At 44.5% G+C, this 26,837-nt stretch overlaps 1 protein-coding gene across 1 annotated transcript; it reads right to left on the reverse strand.

Moving 5' to 3' along the window:
* Nucleotides 1-255: 255 nt before the first annotated feature.
* Nucleotides 256-24,131, reverse strand: rnf150a (ring finger protein 150a). The gene is made up of 7 exons (XM_024142437.2): nt 23,393-24,131; nt 10,993-11,243; nt 9,409-9,480; nt 8,867-8,949; nt 8,505-8,601; nt 8,155-8,380; nt 256-358 (listed from the first exon to the last, which is right to left on the reverse strand). The coding sequence occupies exons 1-7, from the start codon at nt 23,847-23,849 to the stop codon at nt 339-341; spliced, it is 1,206 nt and encodes a 401-aa protein (XP_023998205.1). The 5' UTR covers nt 23,850-24,131; the 3' UTR covers nt 256-338.
* Between the last annotated feature and the right edge of the window lie 2,706 nt (nt 24,132-26,837).

Genomic DNA, 26,837 nt, shown 5'->3' on the forward strand with positions numbered 1-26,837 from the left:
GCTGCTGGTTCCATGGCAACTGAACGTGACAGTAGTCAGAAAAGAGAGGCAGGACAGGAGGAACCTGTAGATGAGGCAGTGGGGACAGATAGGTGTGTTGCACTGCTATGGGTTCTATTGCTTGTCTCTTATTTATTTGGAGCCACTACCTCCCATCAGGGGCCAGGCGCTGTCCCTCGGTCCCGTTTCTCATCTCCATGTCGACCCCTTGAGCTTCCTTCCTACTTGGCTCTGATTGGCTCAGGACTTGACCTCGTCACGGTCGTGCCCGAGGGAGAGCTCCATGTCGGACAGACCCACCTCCACAGCCAGGATAAGGGAGGTGTCCGAGTCGCTGCTCACGGGGGCTGGTGCTCACCTGCAGGAGAGAGAGATCAGTCAGCACAGACACAACATGGTGGTCACCTTTAAAGAGAGGGTGATACAGGTAAACCTGAATGGACCCAAAATGGCAGTTAATGTGCAGTAGCAGAGACAAGATGAGGCGACTGATGAGGGCATAGAGGGAACCTGACGAGATGTAAACGCTCTGTAAGTGCTGTGATGTCCACTTGACTAAAGACAGACTGCACTACACCAGATCTTAAGAGATAGCAGCGCTACACCGGGTCTTAGGAGATAGCAGTGCTACACCGGGTCTAAGGAGATAGCAGCGCTACACCGGGGCTAGGAGATAGCAGCGCTACACGGGTCTTAGGAGATAGCAGCGCTACACCGGGCCTTAGGAGATAGCAGCGCTACACAGTCAGATGAATAGAAAACAACTAGAGAAGTACAGGGGACCATCAATCTACTTCACATATGCTCTCTATGGACTAACACACTCCTGTCCCACTTTCCTGCAGCAAATCAGGCCTTTTTCTGGCAACTAGCTGTAGCACGGTCCAAAGTGAAGGATAACCGTAATAAGTTAACAGACAGCGCTCGTTGTTTACGCTGCCGGGCATGGAGTGCACCGCGACCTGTCACTGCAACACGGCAATTCCAGCAGAACACTGATAGATCAGTCCTTCATCTCGGGGCGGTTGTCAGGCGGCACCGTGAGCTAGTTAGCGCCGCGACAAACAGAACTCCCATTAACTCCCAGCTAATTGATGCAGGAAGAACACAGACTGTGGTGACGGGCTGATAATGAGAGTCTCGGTTGACAACCAACACAACAGAACTAAACAGTGTGTGTGTTAATTCACACCATCCATTTCCAAATACCCTTGGCATAAGCTATTTGAATTATACAAGTTGCAAGCAGGCACCAAACATGAGCTGCATCCTCAAGGAGGTAAATGCCAACCTAATACTAATATATAACAGTTCAATCCTGTCTGTCCGTGGCTCCATTTGTCATGGTTACATAAAGGCTTGGAGGGAGGGAGAGAGGAGCAGGAGTCTGAAGGCGTGTCCTGAAAGGCTCTGGCATAGCAGCAGGAGTTCAGGCTCTAAGTGATGCCAGCTGCTATTCACAGAGACTGGTGAGGAACAGAGAGAGAGAGAGAGAGACTGGTGAAGAACAGAGAGAGAGACTGGTGAGGAACAGAGAGAGTAATAACCTCATCTGCAAGCCGAGAAACTGGGATGGACAGTAACCAAAGAACTGAGAGTGATAACGACAGAGGGGGGACTGAAAATCCCCGACCTACTATTCGTGAAAGGTAGACTGGGTGTCGTTGCGGACGTAACAGTGAGATACGAGAGGAACGGGGACACCTTCGAGAAGGGCAGAGCAGAAAAGGTGGAAAAATACCTCCCCATCGCCCCGATCATTGCGAAACAGTTCAGCCTCAGCAGGGTGCTGGTCTACGGCTTCCCGATGGGAGGCCGCGGGAAGTGGCCCACCTCTAACTTTGAACTGCTGAGAACACTGGGCCTATCAAAGCCCCGAAGTGCGAGATTCGCGACTCTGATCAGTAGACAAACCCTGCTGTACTCACTGGACATCCTAAAGGCCTTTGGCCTAGAATGCAAGGTCGGGCGTCCGGCCGGGACCGGAAGAGAGGACGAGGGCGACGAAATGGAAACGACAGGGCAGGGCCAACAGTAGAATGGTGACTATAGCGGGCAGGAAATATACAAACAAATGGGCCGGGGAACAGGACCCCAATACCTAATAACGGTGACGAGTCCATATAAGTTTAAGGCCCAAGCAATGGGGCCGTGCCAGCAATAGAACAACGATTATAGCGGGCAAGAAATAATATAAACACTATGGGCGACCTCGAGCGGAAACGAGAGGGAAACAGGTCGCAGCGTGAGCCAAGTGACACAGGATGCACTTCCTGAACGCCGAAAAAAGGTGCCGCCGGTGGGTTGGGTACCACCGGTGAAATCTTCTTATCTTGACCCAGTACAGCCTCAGAGGAATGGCAACTCCATTAACCGCACAAGTGTGCGGTTAAAATTGGCAAAAAACACAAATTTCTTCACACAGGGTCGTGGGGTGAGACAGGGATGCAGCTTAAGCCCCACCCTCTTCAACATATATATCAACGAATTGGCGCGGGCACTAGAAAAGTCTGCAGCACCCGGCCTCACCCTACTAGAATCCGAAGTCAAATGTCTACTGTATGCTGATGATCTGGTGCTTCTGTCACCAACCAAGGAGGGCCTACAGCAGCACCTAGATCTTCTGCACAGATTCTGTCAGACCTGGGCCATAACAGTAAATCTCAGTAAGACCAAAATAATGGTGTTCCAAAGAAGGTCCAGTCGCCAGGACCACAAATACAAATTCCATCTAGACACTTTTGCCCTAGAGCACACAAAAAACTATACATACCTTGGCCTAAACATCAGCGCCACAGGTAACTTCCACAAAGCTGTGAACGATCTGAGAGACAAGGCAAGAAGGGTATTCTATGCCATCAAAAGGAACATAAATTTCAACATACCAATTAGGATCTGGCTAAAAATACTTGAATCAGTCATAGAGCCCATTGCCCTTTATGGTTGTGAGGTCTGGGGTCCGCTCACCAACCAAGACTTCACAAAATGGGACAAACACCATATTGAGACTCTGCATGCAGAATTCTGCAAAAATATCCTCCGTGTACAACGTAGAACACCAAATAATAATGCATGCAGAGCAGAATTAGGCCGATACCCACTAATTATCAAAATCCAGAAAAGAGCCGTTAAATTCTACAATGTTAACACATGTTTCCCATGCCAATAAAGCCCCTTGAATTGAATTGAATTTAGAGAGGCTGGTGAGGAACAGAGAGAGAGAGAGAGACTGGTGAGGAACAGAGAGAGAGAGAGAGAGAGAGCGAGAGACTGGTGAGGAACAGAGAGAGAGAGAGAGAGAGACTGGTGAGGAACAGAGAGAGAGAGAGAGAGAGAGAGACTGGTGAGGAACAGAGAGAGAGAGGCTTGCGTTAGGAGAGTAAAGGCGTTAGGAGAGAGTCAGTAGCTCTAGTCTGAGGGAGGGAGAGGGAGAGAGCGAGAGAGAAACTGACAGTCTGAATGTTATTGGGAGAGAGAGGAAGAAGGCGGAGGGAGGGGAGAAAGGAAGAAAGTGTGTGCCCGCCCCTGTAACCATGACAACCCCTCCAGATGGGTTGATGTGTGTCCAGTGGGGGTAAGCTATCACTAGGAGGAGCCAGAACCCCGTCTCAGCACTGCAGACACACACACACACACACACACACACACACACACACACACACACACACACACACCTCATCATAATCCTCTTAGAAGCCAGGCTGACAGACCTACGGCTGCCAGGAGCCTGTGTTAGCAGTGCTACCTATCTATAATAACATCACTAGGGAGATCAAACAATTCTATCAGTTAGGAAAGACCAGGAGCACTTGGTATGACTCAGCTACTTGGAGGCTTAATTGTCCTGTATGACTCAAAATGAACAGCTCTGCTGGTTGTCACTTCAAATCAGAGCGGTATAATACAAAGCAGGTTCAAGGAGTTAGCCAGCTAACTTGCCTGAATATTCTGAGATATCTTTATAGTTTTTTTTATAAAGATAAACTTGAAATGGTCTAATTGAGTCAACAACACATCTCTAAACTTAGCTTTCCTAATGAACCAGAAAATAAACTGTTATTTCTGGTTGTTTATCAAAGTCAGCTGGCTAACTCCTCCTACTTAGTAGTGTAGCCCTAAGACATACTGCGTTACTCTTCGAGGGGAGTACTGATCTAGGATCAGTTTTGCAGTTTAGATCGTAGTAAATACCATTATATGTACAGCCTTCCTACTTCGAGACACTGTGAATATGGGCCTGGAGCTTTATTTCTCCCTACCCCAAATGTCATTCCCCTCAGTGCACGCCAACTTTGTTTTACTGCCTATACTGCAGTAAGCGATCGTGCTGGTGACAGCCAGACTACAATAATGATAAAGGCCTAGAGTGGCAGTACTGCCGTGCCATTCCATAAGCACTGACTCAGCCCGATTGGGCTCTGCGTTTTCCGCAACCCACAAATCACTCTCCCTGACAACACAGATCCATCCTGGGGCTTAAAATAAACAGCAGCTGGGGGGTTTTGAATACGCCCCGGGATGGAACCGAGGAAGCGAATATTTAACACAAAGGTAGGTGTGACAAGCAATGCCAAGGCTCGAAAAGGGGACAAGCTGCGCACAGGTGAAAGACATACAGCCATGTAAACTCGGTGTAAAAAGCGAAGGTAGAAGGTAGAACATTGACTGGCATTCATGGGAGCGCAAGAAATTGGTTTGTGTTATGCGAATGAGGGAGGGATACAAAAAAGTACACGGTTCTCCCTAGTTTTCGAATCTTTTGAAGGGGCTTAGCAGGTTGACGCTGTCCAAAGTGTTTGCCAGGTCTTTAAGGTACAGTAGAGGCCTCAGGAAGCTAATAAGACGCTGTCACAAAGGCACCATTAACTTGTTCCATTGGCTCGAGAGGCGAGCGTTTTGGTCGGAGTCCCCGCCAACTGTAGGTGGAATTTCAGCACGGTGGACAGGATGTGAGCCGTGCCAGCGTCAACACACTCCTGCCCCACTCTCCGGACTGCAGGCAGGCAGGCAGGCAGGCAGGCAGGCAGACAGGCAGGCAGGCAGGCAGGCAGGCAGGCAGACAGACAGACAGACAGACTAATAAGTTCCATGTGCTAACCAGCTGTTAAACAAACAGGCTCAAAAAACACAATGTGCCTATCAATGGCTCAGTGCTGTAGTGCCTTATGCTAATAACTTGCTAATAGCAAGCACGGCAACCTTAAAACATACTGGGATGCTACGTATGTAAACCATGCCAATGCATTTGGGTTAGCTTGGGACTTTGAAAAAAGGGAGCACTATTCCTTCTCTCCTGCTCTGGCCAGGGACTGGATTCAGGGAACAGTAAAGCAGGTGGCTGATGGCCTAGTTCTGGCCCTGGGCTAGCTAAGCCACGCCAGTACAGCAGCCCTGGGCTAGCTAAGCCACGCCAGTACAGCAGCCCTGGGTTAGCTAAGCCACGCCAGTACAGCAGCCCTGGGCTAGCTAAGCCACGCCAGTACAGCAGCCCTGGGGTAGCTAAGCCACGCCAGTACAGCAGCCCTGGGGTAGCTAAGCCACGCCAGTACAGCAGCCCTGGGCTAGCTAAGCCACGCCAGTACAGCAGCCCTGGGCTAGCTAAGCCACACCAGTACAGCAGCCCTGGGCTAGCTAATCCACGCCAGTACAGCAGCCCTGGGCTAGCTAATCTACGCCAGTACAGCAGCCCTGGGCTAGCAAACCACGCCAGTACAAGGCTGCATTTGAAGTGGTACCGTATTACCTATATAGTGCACTACTTTTGACTAGAGCCCTATGACCCCTGGTCAAAAAAAGTGCACTATATAGGTAATAGGGTGTCGTTGTGGACGCACATGTGAAGAACCAGGACATTGTGGTCTGTTAGAGAGAGCAACTACTCTCTGTTCTGGTGGAGACAGAGAGGACACTGTGGTCTATTTCAGAATACAGTACTCCTCTTATATCCCACCATAGCACAGCTCTGAACATGACAGGTAAGGGGGAGTGTTCTGAGGTGTGAGTTCCCTGGTTTGTGTTGAGGAAGTACAGGTTAGTTGAAGACGTTCTGTTAGTGCTGGGATGGAACCAAAGCATAGGTGTGTGTGAGAGAGTGTGTTACATGTATATGCTATATTTGTGTGTGTGTTTGATGCGCATATGTTTTGTTTGTGTGTGTGTTGATGCGCATATGTGTTTGTTTGTGTGTGTGTGTGTGTGTGGGTGTGTTGTGTGTGTGTGTGTGTTGTGTGTGTGTGTGGTGGTGTGTTGTGTGTGTGATGGTGTGTTGATGCGCATCCTGACCGGTCTCTTGTTTCAGTCCCTTGGCCTTCAGCTGATGTGGAAAACAGTAAGACAGTTTTTAATCTTCAAAAAGTCACAGAAGATGAGGTCTTATCTGCACGATCTGCTATAGATTCTAAGAAATCATTAGGCACTGACAATCTGGATCCATATTTACTCAAGTGTGCGACACTTGCTAGTGTAGTGACGCATATCTTTAATCAAACATTTGTCGTAGGAAAGATTCCTAAATCTTGGAAAACAGCTTTTGTTTTACCACTCCTCAAGGGAGGTGATGATAGTGAATTGGATAATTATCGGCCCATCTCTAAGCTCTCCTGTTTGGCTAAAATTCTAGAGTCATTGGTGAATAGGCAACTACAATCTTTTTTAACTGTTAACAATACTCTTTCTAGTAATCAATCTGGCTTCAGACCTAAACACAGTACTTTTACAGCCACTGTACATATTGTAAATTATATTACTAATGCTCTASATAATAGAAAGTACTGTGTCGCCTTGTTCATAGATTTAAAGCTTTTGACACTGTAGACCATGCGATACTTTTGGGTAAGYTGTCGTCAATAGGACTGGGATTGGATGCCTGTCATTGGTTTCATGACTATCTAAAAGATAGAAGTCAGGCTGTTAGAGTCGACAGCATCCAGTCGGAGCCATTGGAGTTGGTTAAAGGGGTCCCACAAGGTTCTATACTTGGTCCATTACTGTTCACTCTCTACATAAACAATATCGGTGATGAGATAAGAAAGTGTCAAATTMATTTATATGCTGATGACACTGTCATGTATTCTATCGCTTCAACAGCTGACCAAGCACTATCACTATTGGAGACAGATTTTACGATATTACAAGGGTCTTTTATACGGCTGAAACTTGTTTTAAATGCAAAGAAAACACATTTTATGATTTTTAATAGGTTCAAAGAGTTGGTTGAAAATACACTTGCACTTACGAGCTTAGATGGTTCTTGAATTAATCAGGTCTCTGCACATACATACTTAAGGATATGGTTGTATGATAAACTGTCTTTTAAAATGTATATTGACAAACTTTGTAAATGGCTAAAAATCAAGCTATGCTTCCTCTATAGAAACAGGACATGTTTGTCCTCTACAAATAGAAGACAAATTGTGCAAGATACTTTTATGTCCGTTATAGATTATGGGGATATTATCTACATGCATGCTACGGCATCAACACTTAAATCGCTGGATGCTACTTATCATTGCACACTTAGGTTTATTGCAGGTGCTAGCTACAGAACTCACCACTGTGTTTTATATCAAAATGTGGGTTGGACTTCGCTGTCCATGAGACGAGAACAACATGCTCTCGTGTTTGTCTATAAGCACTTCTGAATAAACTACCTTATTTATCATCACTCATCAATATTAGAGTTATAATTCCTAAAACCAGGTCTCAACATGGATTACACTTGAGGCCCCTGCGATCTCCACMGAGTTGGGTATGGCTGCCTTTTCCTGTTACGCTCCTTGCCTATGGAATAGCCGGCAGACTAAACTTAAACTTGAGACTCTTGTCTCCCTTGCCCATTTGAAATATATWTTGGAGGATTTTTATTTTTGTATTGCTTGTAACTGTTTCGGGTAATGCAAGTTCTTGTGCTGTTAGGGGAATAACCTGTGTAAATGTAATAATCTGCTGCTGTATTTTTTTGTGTTATCTGTGATCGTTTTGTTTGTCTTGTGTAGTTTCTTAATCATTGTACCTAAACTGTATGTGTAACATGTATACGCAGGGCCCAGCTGTAAAAGAGACCTTGCTCTCAGTCTGTGTTCCTTGTTGAAATAAAGGTATAATAATGTGTGTGTGTGTGTGTGTGCAGGTGCACAGGTGTGTGTCTATACTCACTGCTGGCGATGTGTCGGCTGTCCCCGGCCTGTGGTAGTGTCTCGTGGGCGTCGYGGTAGACCTGAGGCAGCCCTATCGTCCTGTTCATGTCCATYGTGTCCAGCACCACCGAGCTCTCCTCCCCGTTCACCGTGATGTCACKGRCCCCTGTGATGGGGTTGGTGGGCGGGCCTCCCACTGACATCTCATAGTCTGGCGGAATGTCATCCCCACAGTCAAAGTTGGGCTGAAATCAATCAATCAAATATAAACAACAACAACAAAAAACTTTCCAAAAATAAAATCTCTYCAGGATCAGGGTTGGGAATGAAAGAGAGATGGATAGATTTTGAAAGACAGAAACTCCTTACTGGTATTCCCAGCGCTTTGAGGATGTTCATTTTACACATGGGACAGGTCCGGTGGTCCAGAAGCCAGGGGTCCACACAGCTTTTATGGAAGATGTGCCTGAGGACAGARTCACACACACGAACACGCATARCATTGATGATGTCATCCATAGTAACAGTCTCCTTGGTAACATAGCATCACTCACCATGCTCTACWTATGCTCGCAGGTACAGAACAGAATATTATTGTAGCATATTAATGACTACCAATCATTAGCAATAGACCTACTGCAACACATGATCTATCGGAGACAATGATAGTAATGGGTGTCAATGTGTCTGCTCTCTCTAGTTACACTGAAAAATGGGAGAGGCTGTCGTACCTGCACGGCAATATCCTWACAACATCATTCGCTTTATAGACCTCGATGCACACAGCACAGTTGTCAAAGTCAGACTCCGTTTCCTAGAACACCAAACACACAGGAGACATTTGGTTGGTTGTCTAGTCTCGTTTTAATTTCCTGGAAGGTGAATAAAGCGGAGCGGATCAAAAGCCATGCAGCGTGTATAATTAATTAAAATTATAACACACACACACACACACACACAGAAAATAAAAATGAGTCAGTCATTATCATTGGGCTGATGGAAGTTCATTATCAAATGCTGCGCTTAGCAGGAGCGTGGGGAAACGGTTCGCTTCGGTTTAAAACCCTACAATCAAGGTCATATCCCTGCTACTTAAATAGGTGGTTTTGGAAACACTTTACTTGAAGAGGGTCTATACATAAGGCATTCATAACACCTTCATGAAACCAGTCATGAAACCTTTACGAGTGTGGCAGTATCATTCATAACAACCTTCGTAACACATTTATCCAACATCATAGAAGAGGTTAGTAAAGCATGCAGCCAGGTCTACCTTGTCTCCTTTCCTGATGGTTCGTACTTGGAGCTTACTGATGGCCTTCTTGGCTGCGTCTCCGAGACGTCTCTGCTCATAGAAGATCAAAGAACAACAAAGAAGGTGGGGGAAAGATAAGCAACCCAACCTGGCAACCCAAAAGAGAGAAAAGAATGTCTGGAATTTCCTATATATCCAATAACCACTGACAAGACAAGGAATGGACACGTTTCAAGGTTAGAGAAAGGGCGTGAGATCCACTGTCCCCATCTGAACCAAGGTGGACCATATTACTGGTTAATAGATCTGAAGGAGCCGTTCTGAGAGGCTGTGTAATGTTTTAACACGGCAGGATGAACAGTCGCTTAGTGATGTTGACATAGCAGCGTCTCTGAGCTGACAGTTAACCACTTGTTGCAGACCAGAGGAGAAAACACAGGCCGAGTCAGGTCATTGAGTTGTGCAAGGTATAAAAAAGGGAAAGAGAGAGAAAAAGAGAGGGAGGGAGAGATAGAGAGCTAAATGCATGAGGGAGGGAGGGAGAGATTGAGTGGATAATAGATAAATACTAAGAGACATTGAGAGAAAGGTAGGCTGCTAACCCTCGCTATCTAGGTCTAGTCTCACTGTGGAAAAGAACTGCATCAGACCAGGCCACTGCCCACAGCTGCTCTCAATCAATCATCAAGGAAAGTCATTGTGACATCAACAGAGAACAGATTTGTGGTTTCAGGCCTGGCAAGTTCTTGTCACCATGGTGCCCATTCCCCTTGACAACCCATGTGGTTGTCTGTAACATTTGTGTCAACATTGGACAATCTTAGAAAAAAGATTTCCAAAAAGTTTATTCAGCTGTCCCCATAGGAAAACCCTTTGAAGAACCCTTTTTGGTTCYATGTAGAACCCTCTGTAGAAAGGGTTCCACATGCAACCCAAAAGGATTTTACCTGGAACCAAAATAATTCTCCCTGCAACCAAAAAGGGTTCTTCAAAGGGTTCTCMTATGGGGACAGCCGAAGAACCCTTTAAGGTTCTAGATAGCACCTTTTTTTCTAAGAGTGTGGGCCACGGTGTGTGCATTGACTACACGGTCCAACAGGACTACACGGTTGACGGTCCAACAGGTTTCCGCTAGCAAACCCAGCTGTCGCGCAATTTTTAATTTTGGCCTTCATTTCTGGAAGGAAAAGGCAGGGAAATGTTTGGAGAAGACGAATCACCTCAGAGAAAAGCAACTGCTCTACATATAGATATAGAAAAAGTATGTTCATACTGTGGTAAAACTGCTAGTTTCCGCTGTCATTACGGTCATACCGTACCTGGTTGCGGTCACGAGCGTTGGCATATCTGAACCGCTGTATATAGTAGAAGACAACCTGTGTGTGATCAGAGACAACACACTGAAATACAGTAGGATGACTTTACCAACCATGTCTTTGGTTGTCTTACCAACCATGTCTTATAATCCCTTCAGATGGTTAGTTAAAACGCTACACTCACTACGTGCCTCACATTGATCCGGTACCCGCTGTATATAGCCTCGTTATTGTTATTTGGGGTGTTATTTGGGGGGGGGTACTGTGTCTGTACAGTGAACCGTACCTGATTGCGGTCGCGAGCGTTGGCGTATCTGAACCGCTGTATGTAGTAGAAGATGAGCCATGCCAGGGAGATGATCATCAGGACGATGAAGGRGATGGAGACGAACACCACCGACGTTCTGCTCACATACTTCTGAAGGTTCCTCGTTCCTATGGTGATGTGCACGGTCACCGTGACGTTGCGTTCTAGTAGAGCGGCGATCTCCCGACCCTTGGGTTCCGGAATCATGATCGCCACGATATCCCCCGTACCTGTTGGAAGAGGAATTTCCAGGTGAACAAAAAGAAGAGCAGTCGTTGGTAAAGTCAATCAAATATCGATYCGGTTTATTAAAAGTTGCAAAAGGGAGACATTTCTAGAACAGAGCAGAGAAAATGTCTAAACGGGCCTCTTGGAGACGGGCACTGTATATTCTAAATCACACAGCACCAGGCTGGTAGGAAGTCAAGACAAACAGGCTGGGACTTTGTCAGCTGCTACAAAATATATCCAACCAACTATTGTAAATATGTTGTAGTTCATTGGAAATAAACTTAATAAAGGATCTGTTGAGACAACCTAAACATCCATATGGGACAATATATTATTTTTGTATGGGACAGAGATCTGCAACATCTGGCTCTGGGACTGCATGTGGCTCTTTGATTGCTCCTTTGTGGCTTCATTTGATCCCATTCATTTGTATGGGATTTGAAACCTCTCTGTGGAGGTATCAGACCCCTATTGTGTATCAGGGTTGAGCTAAACTATAAATAACCTGTACTCACAGAACACTGTCTGTAGAACACAGTGAGTAATTAGCATTAGGCTAGCCTACTGGGAGTTCATTCAGGCAGAGACAGGACGCAGAGCCAACAAAACAAACCCCTGACTCTCCATGTCTGGGTCAGAGCCCTGTGGTCCTGTTAAGAAKGGAGAAAACGTTACAGATTTAGAACAAATCTGTCGAACAGAAATKATTTGTCWGTCACAGAGTAAGGAATCATATTAKCTCTATTCATTAGCTGACATTTCTATCAGCAACGTTTTGAACATTTCACGTCACTGGTGTCACAATACCAGACCGCTTTGATAACACAGTCCAATTGACAATTAGGTCAGGCCCAGCTGCCACTAAAAAGGTTGGATCGGTAACTCATTTAGGGGTCAAACAAAGTACCACACCCCCCCCAGACACTCTACAAGGGAACATAATTTCATAGCAAAGCCATTAGTTCACACCACCAGATAGTCAACAGAGTGGAAAATTGTAACCACCAAGGATATTTTAACACTTTCACAACTGAGTCGAAGGTTGTTGAGTTGGATRTTATCAAGGTCATGGACAACAGAAGTGCCACTTTAACACGTTGTGTTTTAACACTTCAGTTAACTCCTTTCAGAGTTGAAACCAGCAAGTTCTGACAGGGCCTCCCACCAGACATTATTCTCATCCTYACCTCTCATCTAGCCCCTCTCCCTATGGCCTGTGACCTGACACTTCACACAATCCTCAACCGTCACACCAAAAKATACTATAGCTTCGATATCCCCTTTCTTCACACAGAAAATTATAATTACAGTGATAAAATATCCTTCAAGTAGGCTAAGTCCTAAGCTAACCCACTAAATAACACAATCGATTCCCCTCAAGATTTCAAAATGGCCRCCATTCACGTTCATAAGAAGCAGGCCAAAAAGCTTCAGCGAGGCAAGACTCCGAGTGCCTTAACTTGCAGCTACAGTATGTRCTGCCTACCTGTCTATCGGACATGGACACACTTTAACCACTGACTGAAGCATTGGGAGGTGAGGTGAGAGTGATAGATAGGAAGTATAGCCTATCAGAGGTGTCTGAGTGGTTTAAAATCCCAGACAAGAGATTACATTCCATGGACACTCCATCTGCAGCCACACATTGAGGTGGGATGATGTCTGTGTCGTCAAGGGCCTAAGTGACTCATTAGCCTTTGGAACTCGGTGACATCATTTCCTCTAGGACTCTGCGGCCTTGTTACCGTGGCGTCTGTGCGGAGCCACAGGAACACAGAAGCCCCAGGGTGCTTCACTCCATCTATCAGTAGTTTCTAAAGGAGAGGCTCGTTCACTCTGCCACCACCGCCGCCCGGGCAGCCCGCCAGCCACAGGGCATTGTGGGATACCCTCGGCACCCGGCGGAGGTCTGAGAGTGGCCAAGGCCATTATATCACCATACCCTGGGGATGGATAGAGAGAAAGAAAAAAAGAGAGAGGAAAGTTGGCACCTAGCAACACCATATTATCACTGCAGAAGAGACAAAAACAGGTTGGAAAAAGCTGTGACTGAAGAAATAAAAGTAGCTGAAAAACTTTTTGCCCAAGACAGACACAAAGCAAGCAGCAAGGCATTCAAAAATGGATGACTCAGTCAACCCACTCACTAATGAATTCCGGATTAGAAAAGGAACATTGGACTTTACTCCAGAGACTGAAATATATTCACTAACAAATGCAGATTTAAAACCGCCAAAAGATTAGCATACGACACAGTSGGCGCGTCCATAAGGCTAGGAGCTAAGCTTCCCCTAAAGTAAATTGGMAAAATTATATAGCCTAATTATCTTACTCCTGTCGATACAGAAATTCATAAAATAATTCAAAATAAGCTACTACACCAGAAAGCATGATTTGGCCACAGAGGATCATTAGCTTCTTTAAAAACATATAAGCTGTGGATCCTCGTAAAACTGACTATCCTACCGATCCTTGACTTCGGCGATGTAATTTACAAAATAGACTCCAACACTCTACTCAGCAAATTGTATGCAGTCTATCACAGTGCCATCCGTTTTGCCACCAAAGCCCCATATACTACCCACCACTGCGACTTGTATGCTCTCGTTGGCTGGCCCTCGCTTCATATTCGTCGCCAGACCCACTGGCTCCAGGTCATCTATAAGTCTTTGCTAGGTAAAGCTCCGCCTTATCTCAGCTCACTGGTCACCATAGCAGCAGCAACCCAWAGCACGCACTCCTTATCTCAGCTCACTGGTCACCATAGCAGCACCAACCCATAGCACGCGCTCCAGCTGGTATATTTCACCCCCAAAGCCAATTCCTCCTTTGGCCACCTTTCCTTCCAGTTCTCTGCTGCCAATGACTGGAATGAATTTCAAAAATGACTGAAGCTGGAGACTCATATCTCCCTCTCTAACTTTAGGCACCAGCTGTCAGAGCAGCTCACCGATCACTGCACCTGAACATAGCCCATCTGTAAATAGCCCATCCAACTACCCCATCCTCAAACTGTTTTTTTTTTTTTTAATTTCTCCTTTGCACCCCAGTATCTCTACTTGCACATTCATCTTCTGCACATCTATCACTCCAGTGTTTAATTGCTAAATTGTAATTATTGCGCCACTATGGCCTATTTATTGCCTTACCTCACCTCATTTGCACACACTGTATATAGACKTTTCTATTGTGTTATTGACTGTAATGTTTGTTTATTCCATGTGTAACTCTGTGTTGTTGTTTGTGTCGCACTGCTTTGCTTTATCTTGGCCAGGTCGCAGTTGCAAATGAGAACTTGTTCTCAACTGGCCTACCTGGTTAAATAAAGGTAAAATAAAAAATATCATTGCCTACAGTCAGAAGGCACCACAATTTAGGCAGCGCGCCTGGCAAATAGCCACATAGATGATTGTTGAGTTGCGAATGTCAGTGAAAAGTAGAAGCCCAGCCAGGTATATCGCAATATTTCAAAATACAATTGAAGGAAAACATCATTTGGAAAGCAAATGTCTATTGCTGTAAAGAAAAGACAATGAAAATAATAATCTGTCTTTTGGTTATCAAAATTCTCAATTAATTGAGTGAACAGTAAAGCCTATCTTATTAGCACCAGCTAATATATGCGCACTCACATTCCTGGTGAGTGCGCATATTCACTCTTTCATGGTTGGATTAGTGCTACTTGAAAGTYAGTTTTTGGACAATAATTTCCTCCTCCAGGTTAGATGAACGTCATAATTGTGTGTGTCTACMCTTCTCATAGGACGATTAGATGGATCAGACAACATGGTTTTAATTGATCTGTTTGTCAGTGTCAGCAGAGTAGGCTACTCTGTAATTTTTGTCGTATTAAAAAAAGATTCTGCTAATGTCTCCAGTCATATAAAGTGTAGTAGAATTGCATGAAATGTGTTCATATAAGGCCATCTGTCTCAGCCTCCAGTAGCTTGTGTCGGGGGGCTAGGGCCAGTCTGTTATCTGTGTTGTGTTATATATATATATATATCTCTCTCTGCATTTTTCTGGTGAAAATCACGTCAGGTGAACAGGTCAGGGTTCCATAGCTGCAGGCAGAACAGTTGAAACTGGAGTAGCAGAGAGAGAGAGAGAGAGAGAGAGAGAGAGAGTGTTTCCTCCAATGTGGAGGAGGAAACCCCGTGCACCTGGCTCCCTTGGTTAGGGCGCACTGCGCCCGGCCCGCCACAGGAGTCGCTGGTGCGCGATGAGACAAGGATATCCCTACCGGCCAAACCGGTAGCCCGGACTACGCTAGGCCAATTGTGCGTCCTCCCGGTCGACCTCCCGGTCGCGAACCCAGAGTCTCTGGTGGCGCAGCTAGCGCTGCGATGCAGTGCCCTAGACCACTGCGCCACCCGGGAGGCCCCAGGTTCTGGCCTTTCTAGGGAGTTTTTCCTAGCCACCGTGCTTCTACACCTGCATTGCTTGCTGTTTGGGGTTTTAGGCTGAGTTTCTGTACAGCACTTTGAGATATCAGCTGATGTAAGAAGGGCTTTACAAATAAATTTGATTTGATATAGCCTACAGCCATGCATTCAATGATTATGTTATATTATTAGCCTAAATKAAGACTATCCAATCTACTCATCACATTAGGAATAGTAGGCTATTTTACATAAGTCTGCAAATATGATGATGCATGGAATGCTTTATTATAAAGGTGCATTTTTCTGGTGAAAATTTGCTTCCCCAAACTTGAATCTCACACGCCTATGGGATACGGCATGCACGGTATGCTAATTTCCCTTGGCAGAGTTGCATGACTCACATCTGTACAGGTCTAGCTAACAGTGAGAATAGGTAAAAATACAGTGGGTGAAAGAGGGTGGTCAAAGAACAGAGGGAAGAGATGGAGGAGACAGAATACAACTCTTGTTTCTCTGTTCTCTCGGTCGGTCGCCATGGCGCCCAGTTTCATGACGTGGTCCTGGAAATAAACCTCAAGGTGTGTGTGTGTGACGCAGGGACTGATCCMCCATGGATCCCCCAAAGGCGCAATGCATTATTATGCTCATAAATCTCCATATGTAACTAGTTCGTCGTAAGAGACATACAGCCACAGGTTTATGGAGAGAAAGGAGAGCAGATCAATAGATCTACATAATAATAATCTTTACTAGCCCAACTCTTCGTATGGGTCCAAAAGCTGCACTCTTGAAGCTTTTTCTCATAGGCGTATTGTATTTCTTGAAACGGAAGTTAAAGGGCTACTGGCAAAGTGTGCTTTTTTTCGGCTTCAGATTGCCTAATTGTTTCCAAAAAACTAAACGACTAGACTAAATCTAATAATACACAGCATTCTAATGAAATAAGACGCATCAGGAATGAAGAGCTCTGGAGCCAATGTCCTGGCATAGACGGGGCCTAAATCACATTGTGATGCAACAGTGCACAATGGATAGTAGGCCGGAGGCTACTGTGTTATCCTGCATATAGGGTTTACACACAGCAAAGCACAATGCATTAGGTCCAAGGACGCCACATATAGGCCTATATGCAAACAAGCGCCCACACACACAGTTGGCTGAATTAGCAACGAGTGTTGCAGCAGCACCATGGTTTGTTCATACATAACTGTTAAGGGTAGCCACTCCTAATGCAATCAGCGGCACAATCACCGGCAGAAAAACAAGCTGTGTGTGCACGGTAAACAGATCTCACGGCTGCTAATACTATTACGTTAACACTGAGCCCTACACCCTGACAAACGCTACACAGCTTAAAAAATATAATGGCTTGCTAACCTAACCAGATACCCCTCAACCGATGTGCATAAATAAACTGCCTGGACATGAGGGCACAATCCAACATGGATGCCAAAAGTTTAGTAGCAACACATGGCCTCAAGGAGTGGATTAACTTCTTCACCTCTATGAGCCTTGATAACAATATGACCATGGTAAAGGAACACATTGAATGAGTTTGGTCTGCAGAGCTGCTTTTGCACACTGGCCATGCTTCAGCTGTTAAGTATGAGATCTTAAGTAGGTAGTGCAGAGTAGACTCAAGGTTTTAGCCATCTTTACCATCTGGGTGGGATTTTGGATTACATAGACTGGTCCCTGATCTGTTTGTGCTGTCTTGCCAACTCCTATGGTCATAGTCACGTCAATAACCATAGGAGTTGGCAAGACACTACAAACAGATCTGGGACCAGGCTAGAAATTACAACCCAGATGAAGGAGACAAGAATACTGACACAAAGATATTCCACAAAGGGGCAACACATTTTATCACCACTGTCTGCAAGTAGTTGGCGAATCCATTTCATTTAGAGAGAGAGAAAGAACAAGAAAAACAAAATAGCTGCTTCTAAAAATCAAAGCAGTGTGTAATATCAACCGATGGCCCGACAGAGGCTGAACTGGACCAAAATCTCTCCTCTTTGAGGACACCCATTAGCAAGAATGGTGCATAATAAGCCAAGATGGTGCATAATAAGCCACAATGGTGCATAATAAGGAAAGCCAGGTGGAATAGAGAGCGAGTGAGCAGTTGATTTTTAGAGGAAGGGCGCTAACCTGTTTAGTGCTGCTGAGGATTAGCTTTTGCTAGCAGCCTTGAGGGCAGCATAACCTGCTGTGTAGTGGATAATAGTATTTGGTTAGCTGTAATTAAACAGCACAAATCCTTATTCAATATCAACAGTGTTAGTCTGTCCAGCGAAAATGTGCATAAAAATATAAAATAATTAATACATGTAGCCACCGAAATTTGCATAGCCAAGATGGCCGACAAAACAACTGCCTAAAAAACCATGGTCAGGAAAGAAAAACTGAAAGGATCTGGCAGAGGGAGGGAGCCACGTCATACAGTAATCTAGTGAKTAATTCCAGCTCTCAGAAAATGTMCTCCACATGCTCATTGCTTTCCCTCCATATAAAAGCCAGACTGCAAATGGCAAGTCTTTCATAAAGATCAGCCCTGATAGGATTCATACGTGTCCTGTCCACACAGAAGCTGAGTGGTTCTCATACAAAAAGGCCTTGTATGCATTCTTTGTCACAGGTGGGGCCAACCTAATTAAGATGAGAGAGAGAGGGAGAGAGAATGAGATTCTTGGCTCTCGGTTACCCTGGCCGATACAGTCCACTTCTGTTGGCCCACCGAGGACTGTTCTTTCTCTCGCTTTCTTTTAGTCCCCCTTTCCCTCATCATTCTCTCTCTCTCTCTCTCTCTCCATCTCTGTCTGTTCGTCTCAGGGCTGGGAGTATGAGTCTTAGCAGCCCCAGAAATAGCACAGTCTCCTCTTTTCCGTAGGTACCCAGGGACTGCCGTCCCGCTGTACCCTCTCAGCAGGAAGGGTGGGGTGTGTGTGTGTGTGTGTGTGTGTGTGTGGTGTGGCTAGTATCCACATGCTTCCCAGACAAAATAGTTTGGAAGAGTTAGTGCATATATAATGCAGACCTTTTGTGACGTTTTTGTTCACTTCAGTTGTTCAGGCATACAACAATTGTTTTTGAGGCAGGCGGAAGTCAGTAGCCGAAGTCTACGCCCCTTCGTCGGTGATTGGTCAATAATAGGGAATCTTCACTAAAGTCTTTGTTGTCATTCAACGAGAGTGACTCATTTTCATGTAAAAAATAAGAGACAAATACTGCAAACATCTTAGTTAGATGTAAAATTGCGAGACTAAGATCTCCTCAGCAAAACTTCAAAATTAATAACAGATTTCTTGAGTTATCTTAGATTAATTTGGACTATTTTGAAGAAGTGTATACTGGCTACGGCGTCTCAAAATGGACAAACAATACTATCGCCACTTTTTAACGGAGTATACCAGCACACTTGTTCGGTTCACCTAGCCGAGCTCGGCGCCAGCTGAACTGAAGAATGCTGACGCCTTAACAGACACATCTCTTGGGCCTGTGCCAGCCAAGCAGGGAGGACCCAATGGGGGTCTCAGAGAGCTCACCAGGGTGGCCACCCACCCCCCAAACCCCTCTCCTCGGCTGGCCCCATGTGTCTAAGCATCTGGTAGGGCCTTCCATCATCTCTCCTCACTTCCCCATTAGGAGCCAGCATGCTGGCACACCACTATCCAGTCCAGGTGATGATGCAGATGGGGCTTGGAATCTGTCAGAGACTGCCAGTGAATGTGAACAAAGGGGTTTATATGAATGTAATTACCTGTTGTGATCCACATGGCGTAATCCTCAGTTAAAAGAAGCCAAAACGTCAGCAATGGTAACCATTCCATTGACGCCAACGATCATGGCAACCCGATCACCTGCACAGCTTGGATGCCCATACAGACAGACACCACTCTGTACTGGTTGGAGGAGGTGTGTCAGTGCTTTTGCAGCAGGCTAATGCAGTTTGGCAGCGTGCTAACAGGGTGATGGGCTGACCGGCAGTGCATAACCTATTGTGGGGGAGGGTGCTACATTTTACAGCACGTCGTCAAACCAGTCGCACAGTCAGGTTGTGTTAAGACACAGACATGGTTCGTTTAGTTTCAATCCATTAACATGATCTGTCTCAGTAAACAGAGCTACAGTAAAGACAAAGGAGCATAGCCGAGCTCAAAACGTATGTGGGCAACCACACACACACACACGTCAGAGTCATAGAGTGCATTCGGAAAGTATTCAGACCCCTTGACTTTTTCAAAATTTGTTACATTACAGCCTTATTCTAAAATGTATTAAATAGTTTTTTTCCCCTCATCAATCTAAACACAATACACCATAACGACAAAGCAAAAACAGGTTTTTAGAATTTTTGCAAATGTATATATATATATAAAAAAACTGAAATTTCACATTTACATAAGTCTTCAGACCCTTTACTCAGTACTTTGTTGAAGCACCTTTGGCAGCGATTACAGCCTCAAGTCTTCTTGGGTATGACGCTACAAGCTTGGCACACCTGTATTTGGGGAGTTTTTCCCCCAATCTTCTCTGCAGATCCTCTCAAGCTCTGTCAGGTTGGATGGGGAGCGTCGCTGCACAGCTATTTTCAGGTYTCTCCAGGGATGTTCGATCAGGTTAAAGTCCGGGCCCTCCTGGCTGGGCCACTCAAGGACATTCAGAGACTTTTCCCGAAGTCACTCCTGCATTGTCTTGACTGTGTGCTTAGGGTCATTGTCCTGATGGAAGGTGAACCTTCACCCCAGGCTGAGGTCCTGAGCGCTCTGGAGCAGGTTTTCATCAAGGATCTCTCTGTACTTTACTCCGTTCGTCTTTGCCTCAAACCTGACGAGTCTCCCAGTCCCTGCCGTTGAAAGACATCCCCACAGCATGATGCTGCCACCACCATGATGCTGCCTCCACCATGCTTCACCGTGGGGATGGTGCCACGTTTCCTCCAGACGTGACGCTTGGCATTCAGGCCAAATAGTTCAATCTTCGTTTCATCAGACCAGAGAACCTTGTCATTTTCCTTTTATTGAGGAGGGGCTTCCGTCTGGCCACTCTACCATAAAGGCTTGATTGGTGGAGTGCTGCAGAGATGGTTGTCCTTCTGGAAGGTTCTCCATCTCCACAGAGGAACTCTAGAGCTCTGTCAAGGCCCTTCTCCCCCGATTGCTCAGTTTGGCTGGGCGGCCAGCTCTAGGAAGAGTCTTRGTGGTTCCAAACTTCTTCCATTTAAAGATTATGGAGGCCACTCTGTTCTTGTGGACCTTCAATGCTGCAGACATTTTTTGGTACCCTTCCCCAGATCTGTGCCTCAACACAATCCTGTCTTGGAGCTCTACGGAAAATTCCTTGGACCTCGTGGCTTGGTTTCTGCTCTGACATACACTGTCAACTGTGGGACATCATATAGACAGGTGTGTGCCTTTCCAAATCATGTCCAATCAATTGAATTTACAACAGGTGGACTCCAATGAAGTTGTAGAAAAAACTCAAGGATGATCAATGGAAACAGGATGCACCTGAGCTCAATTGAGTCTCATAGCAAAGGGCCTGAATACTTATCTTATTAAGGTGTTTTTTTTATTTGTAATAAATTGGCAAAAAAAATCTAAAAACCCATTTTCGCTTTGTCATTATGGGGTATTGTGTGTAGATTGCTCAGGAAAACAAAATATTTTATACATTTTAGAATAAGGCTGTAAYGTARTAAAATGTGGAAATAGACAAGGGGTCTGAATACTTTCCAAGGTACTGTATATGAAGACTAGACTGCATGTGAAAAGATAAGGAATGTGGAGAGAAGGTATGGATCGTGGATGATCAGGGATAGAGAGGAGAGGAGGAGGGTGTTTTGTGTAGGACTCATAAGATGCCCGAACCCTATGTTTCTCCTAAGACCTTTTTCTTTGCACCGATGGTGCAAGTGTACAGAGTGGCCAGAGCCCACCACCACCAAACTGTCACTTGCAGAGCTAGRGGGGCCTACCCAGCCTAGATATTGAAAGAGAGCGGTCTACAGTGGAAACTTGGCAGCCAGTTAACACCAGTTTTGTCTATTAAAGCCTTCTCTGCTRGCTCCAGTATTGGACCCGGACCAGACGGAAACACCTTCGACTGAGGGATAACATACCCAACTGATTAAAATGTCCATTGGATGTGCTTGGGGGGACTCAGATATTCCCAAGGACAGACTCTCCAAGCTGGCTCATCTTAAACATGTCCACCCACCACTACGCTGTGATAGTTAAATTAAAAGCACGCCACGAAATCAGATGTCTAAGAAAAGTTGTCATAGTAACTGCCGCTTTCTGTAGATGTTCAAGCCAAGGCTAAACAGAGATAACTCAATTAGTACATTTGAATTAGCCTGTCGACCCCATTACTACACTAAGTGTATTTATGGTATTTCAGTGTCACCGTTGAATTGGATAGGTTTTATGAACGCAAACAAACGCTCTTYTACGTGCACACACACRCTAAGTTGACAGAAGCTGTACCAATATGGATTGCCATTTGGATCTCTTGCAAAGCAGGAATCAGTTTTACAACCCAAAAATSKAAATAATTTTGGGATGAAATCGTAACTGTGCTAAATCCTTCTTCCATTAATATTTATGTCCACCTAAAACTAAAATCCTCCTACTTCCTGCCCCCTCTGCTCCTCTTTGTCCTTGATTCTTTCCTACATGGCTCAGGGTGAGAGCAGGAGAAACAAGCTCTAAATGTATTTTTATTTTTTATTCTGTCTCTTCATCTGCACTGATTGGAACATACTTGACAAGTGAAAACAATAATGGTGGAAGCTCATCATGAGGCTGGCTTTCACCTGGMAAGTTGTCAGTGCTGAAGAAGAACAGGGAGCGAGGTGAGGTCAGATTTTGATGCGGTAAAGAATGAGCCGGAGAGAKAAATTACAGGAGAACTCTTTAGCTTACACAACAGCCTCAGCCTGGTCTGAGCCAGTACCATGCCAACCCCTGACTCAACATTTGGCCCAGTTCAGAATCAGAATCAGCAAGAATTAGATATGCATTACAATTAGATATAGGCTAAACTGTATAGGGAATGTGTAGGATATCAGAGCCTGACTGATGATCTATCCCAATGCAGTCAGGGAAACATGCATCAATAGTCTATACGAGCTGGGTGGATACAACTCCCAGAGTGTCATGGCGAGTTCATGCATGAGCTATGCAGCATAATATCAATATATATATTTTACACAAGGGGCCCATTCCCTTAAAAAGAAGGCCTGCAATCCTTAATCTAGTTTTGTGGAGAAAAGTTGTTCATTGATAATCCTCACACAGCTAGGAGGAATGAGGAGTGATGCCGGTTCACTGTTGAATTATAAACTAATACATTATCAGTTCACCAAACAGTTGTCTCGACAGACAATGATACATCAAAATGGTTTAGGGTTTGAGGACTGCATTGAGCTTACATMCTGTTATGATTTGCACTTGTAGGCACAACTGGCAGCAAATGGACAATGTGCTTCTTTGTTGATTAGTGCAATATATAATAGTGAGTTTGACAGTTTTGAGCTTGTAGCTTACTGACATGAATGCCTTGCCAGTCTTCAACAGCCTAAAACAATGTGTGCCATTGCCATAACGACATGATAAGAGGGCAGAGCACTTGTAAACTGTCACCAAGTCACAACAGTGACAAGTACAGTGTATCTCATACAAGTGATGCAGTGCATCGCATACAGTCATGTAAGCTTGATGAGTATGATGCATTGCTCCCCCGAAAGTGTAGTTTACCTTGATGAGGCATTGTTATGGTATCGTTGACATTAGTGGAGCCCACGTTATAAATTATGACTGCAGAAGCGTTGTGGAGTGCAGCGACGTTGCGAATTTTATCTCTGAATGTACAATTCCCTGCAGCTATCAACGCCATCCAAGCATTGTTTTGATAAGGCAGGGGATACTTMRCGTTSGGGTCGCAAGCTTGTCTCTCTTGCAAAAGCAAAGGCATCAACACTTGCCCTCTTGCTTCTTTCTTGGGGGAGTGCTCGCCATATCTTCCACACTCAGTCTTCTCTGTTTTGATTTCTGAAGTCACGGGATCCACATAAGTAATGTTGACAAACGCGGTGTACCATTCTTCTTTCTCCGCCACCGTAAAGTCCAGGCACAGAAAATGCACGAAGCAAAAGGATAGCAGCCATGTTGAGAACGCTAGACTGCGGCAGGCTTGGATGAGGGACGTTGCCATGTTCAGTCCGAGGATATAGCGAGCGTTTCCCTCTCCACCAAGCCTAAAAGCTGCCTCTCGCTGGTAGCCTCCCCACCTTTCAAGCTCGACGACTACGATTTCGGACTACCCTGAAGATGAAATACTTGAAAAGTGATGCAGCAAACCAACTGATTAAAGGTAGTTTCTGGTTGTTGACAGAAATGTTTTTAAACAGTTGGTTGTAGTCGTGCTTCTCCCCCCTGCCTACTGCTACCTAAGCGACTGGCTGTAATGTTGTTGTCAGTCAGCTGTGCGCGCTGGACAAGCTTTCTTAACATGTGACCTGGGCGGGGATCACGAAGATAGTCGAACCTGTCCCCATATACAGGTAGTGTTCGCCTGTACAGGGATCGGCAATAGGCGTCCGCGAATTATTGATTTTCGCCCACCAAAGTTGTTAGTAAAAAAAAGCAAATATATACACTACAGGTCAAACGTTTTAGAATACCTACTCATTCAAGGTTTTTTCTTTATTTTGACTATTTTCTACATTGTGAATAATAGGGAAGACATCAAAATGAAATACACATATGGAATCATGTAGTAACCAAAAAAGTGTTAAACAAATCAAATATATTTTATATTTGAGATTCTTTAAATAGCCACCCTTTGCCTTGATGACAGCTTTGCACATTTTTTGAGATATGTGTGTATATATATATATATATATATATCTTTATTATGGGAGATTTTAGCAATGGTAAAATAATGTAAAATCATCAGAATTCAGCCAAACTGTAATTTAATGTAGAACATATCTTCCCAAGTATTCCAACAAATAAAAAAAATGTGTTGCTTGCAATATGTAATCACAATATTTATCCAGCAGAGGGCAATATTGTTTACTTGATTACAGGTCACAGCCCCCCCCCCCCCCCCTCCACACACACACACACAATTTACATTGGGGTTTCGAATTACAGGTTAATATTGTCAAGACACATTGCAGAAAAATAACGTGACCATAGCCGTGGGTCTGTGACCTGTAATCAAGTAAACATTGCCCTCTGCTGGGTAAATATTGTGATTACATATTGCAAGCAGTTCTTCAAGTTGACCTCAAGAGAGCACTGTATCCTACTACATGTCCATCATCATGCCAGCCTTTGGAAGAGAGAAAACAGGTGAGTGCGTCATAAGCCCTATATACGTCCCAATTAATCACATTCTTTCCAATGAAAGGAAGTCTAGATAAATGCAGTCTAATAATAGTTTTACATGAACTCAAATCAAATGATATTTGTCACACGCTTTGTAAACAACAGGTGTAGACTAACAGTGAAACGCTTACTTACGGACCCATCACTTAGCAACAATGCAGAAAGAAAGAAAATAGAGCAATAATAGAAAGCAAAACACGTAATAATAAAACAAATAATAAATACACAATGAGTAACGATATACCCGGGGTACTAGTACTGAGTCAATGTGCAGGGGTACGAGGTAATTGAGGTAGATATGTACATATAACTAGGAATAAAGTGACATATAATAAACAGTAGTATATACTATATGTACATACAGTTTGTGTGGTAACCAGCTATAATTAGACCCAGGAACATGTACAATACATGGTGAGGGCTAACAGATATCACACACAAACTGTGACTAAGAAACCCTACTATATGTAATTTAGTGTAAACAGCAACCCCATGAACAGAGATAGTATATTATTATATGCATTGTATTCTGGAAGGTTCAATAAGTATTTCTAAGTGTCAAGCTTATCATGTTAGGGCATCTGACCAGCCGGTGGGTCTAAAGCAGTGTTGGGGGGCTCTGGGTAAATCTACATATCCACACTAGCATACCACCTGGATGCATGCCTAATATGGCTTCATGCTAGGAGATATGTTAGTGTGGATATTGGAACCGAGCCATACAGTCTCAGGCTTGTTGCATTGCCACTATTGATGTGTAATTATTCTGAACACCCAAAATACAGCAAGTTAACAATATGAAGTTAGATTAACACAAGACTCGTAACAAACGTTTTATTAACCATGGAGAAATGTAGCCATAAAACAACATGTGCTTCTGTGACAAATCTGATTGACCACATATTTCGTGGACACGTTTCTGGACGAGGCTGGATACCAGGAGGATCTGAGAATGACAGACTGTTGTTTAGTACAGTAGCCTACACACACAACACTGTGTTCATATAGACAGATGGAGATAGATACAGTAAACCTACATGAGGTTAGATGAGATGGTATATTTCCTCTAGAGAGTATTTTTGTACAGTAATAAGGTGACAGGTTGTTGCATTTCCACAGCACAGCCTGGGGAAGGGAGATTTCACTGGAAATAACTAGGCCATGTCTCCAAAAGCGGGCTTGAATACTTATTGACTCACGACATTTCAAGCATTTCCATATTTAATTGCATTTGGTAGAAAACAATAAATATATAAATTCCACTTTGACATTATGGGGTTCTTAAGAAAAAACACGATAAATATAAAATTTTTGCTTTCTTTTGTATATAGCTTAATTTTTGTAATGTGTAGGTGCTGTCATACACCAACAAAGTATCATGAGATGACGCTCAAACGCATGAACTGTGCTGTTTGTGTTGATGTGTTCTGTGTTCATTCCTGTGTTCTGAGTCATTTCCCTTAAACTTCCCCCATGGCTCCTCTGATACAACATAATGAATTGTAGCTAGTCTGTCCCAGGCCCCCCCCTATGCCCAAGAGAAATATATATATTTCACATTTTTTACTATTAAACAAGGGCACTGACACTGACTGCGGGCACAAATTCAACGCTCTTGTGCAATAATGCACTGTTGAGTTTGATTGAATTGACTCAAAATCTATTAACGTCAATAGTTTTACGCCTTGGCAAATGCAGATCAAATGGAATCGATTTTGTCATTTCATACTGTGGTGGCATGGCCATAAAAGTACTTTTGGTTTCCTAAGCTTCAACAATGGTAAGGAAGTGGATTAGATGGGAGAAC

The sequence above is a fragment of the Salvelinus sp. IW2-2015 genome, unplaced genomic scaffold, assembly GCF_002910315.2.
Source record: "Salvelinus sp. IW2-2015 unplaced genomic scaffold, ASM291031v2 Un_scaffold3154, whole genome shotgun sequence".
Lineage (NCBI taxonomy): Eukaryota > Metazoa > Chordata > Actinopteri > Salmoniformes > Salmonidae > Salvelinus > Salvelinus sp. IW2-2015.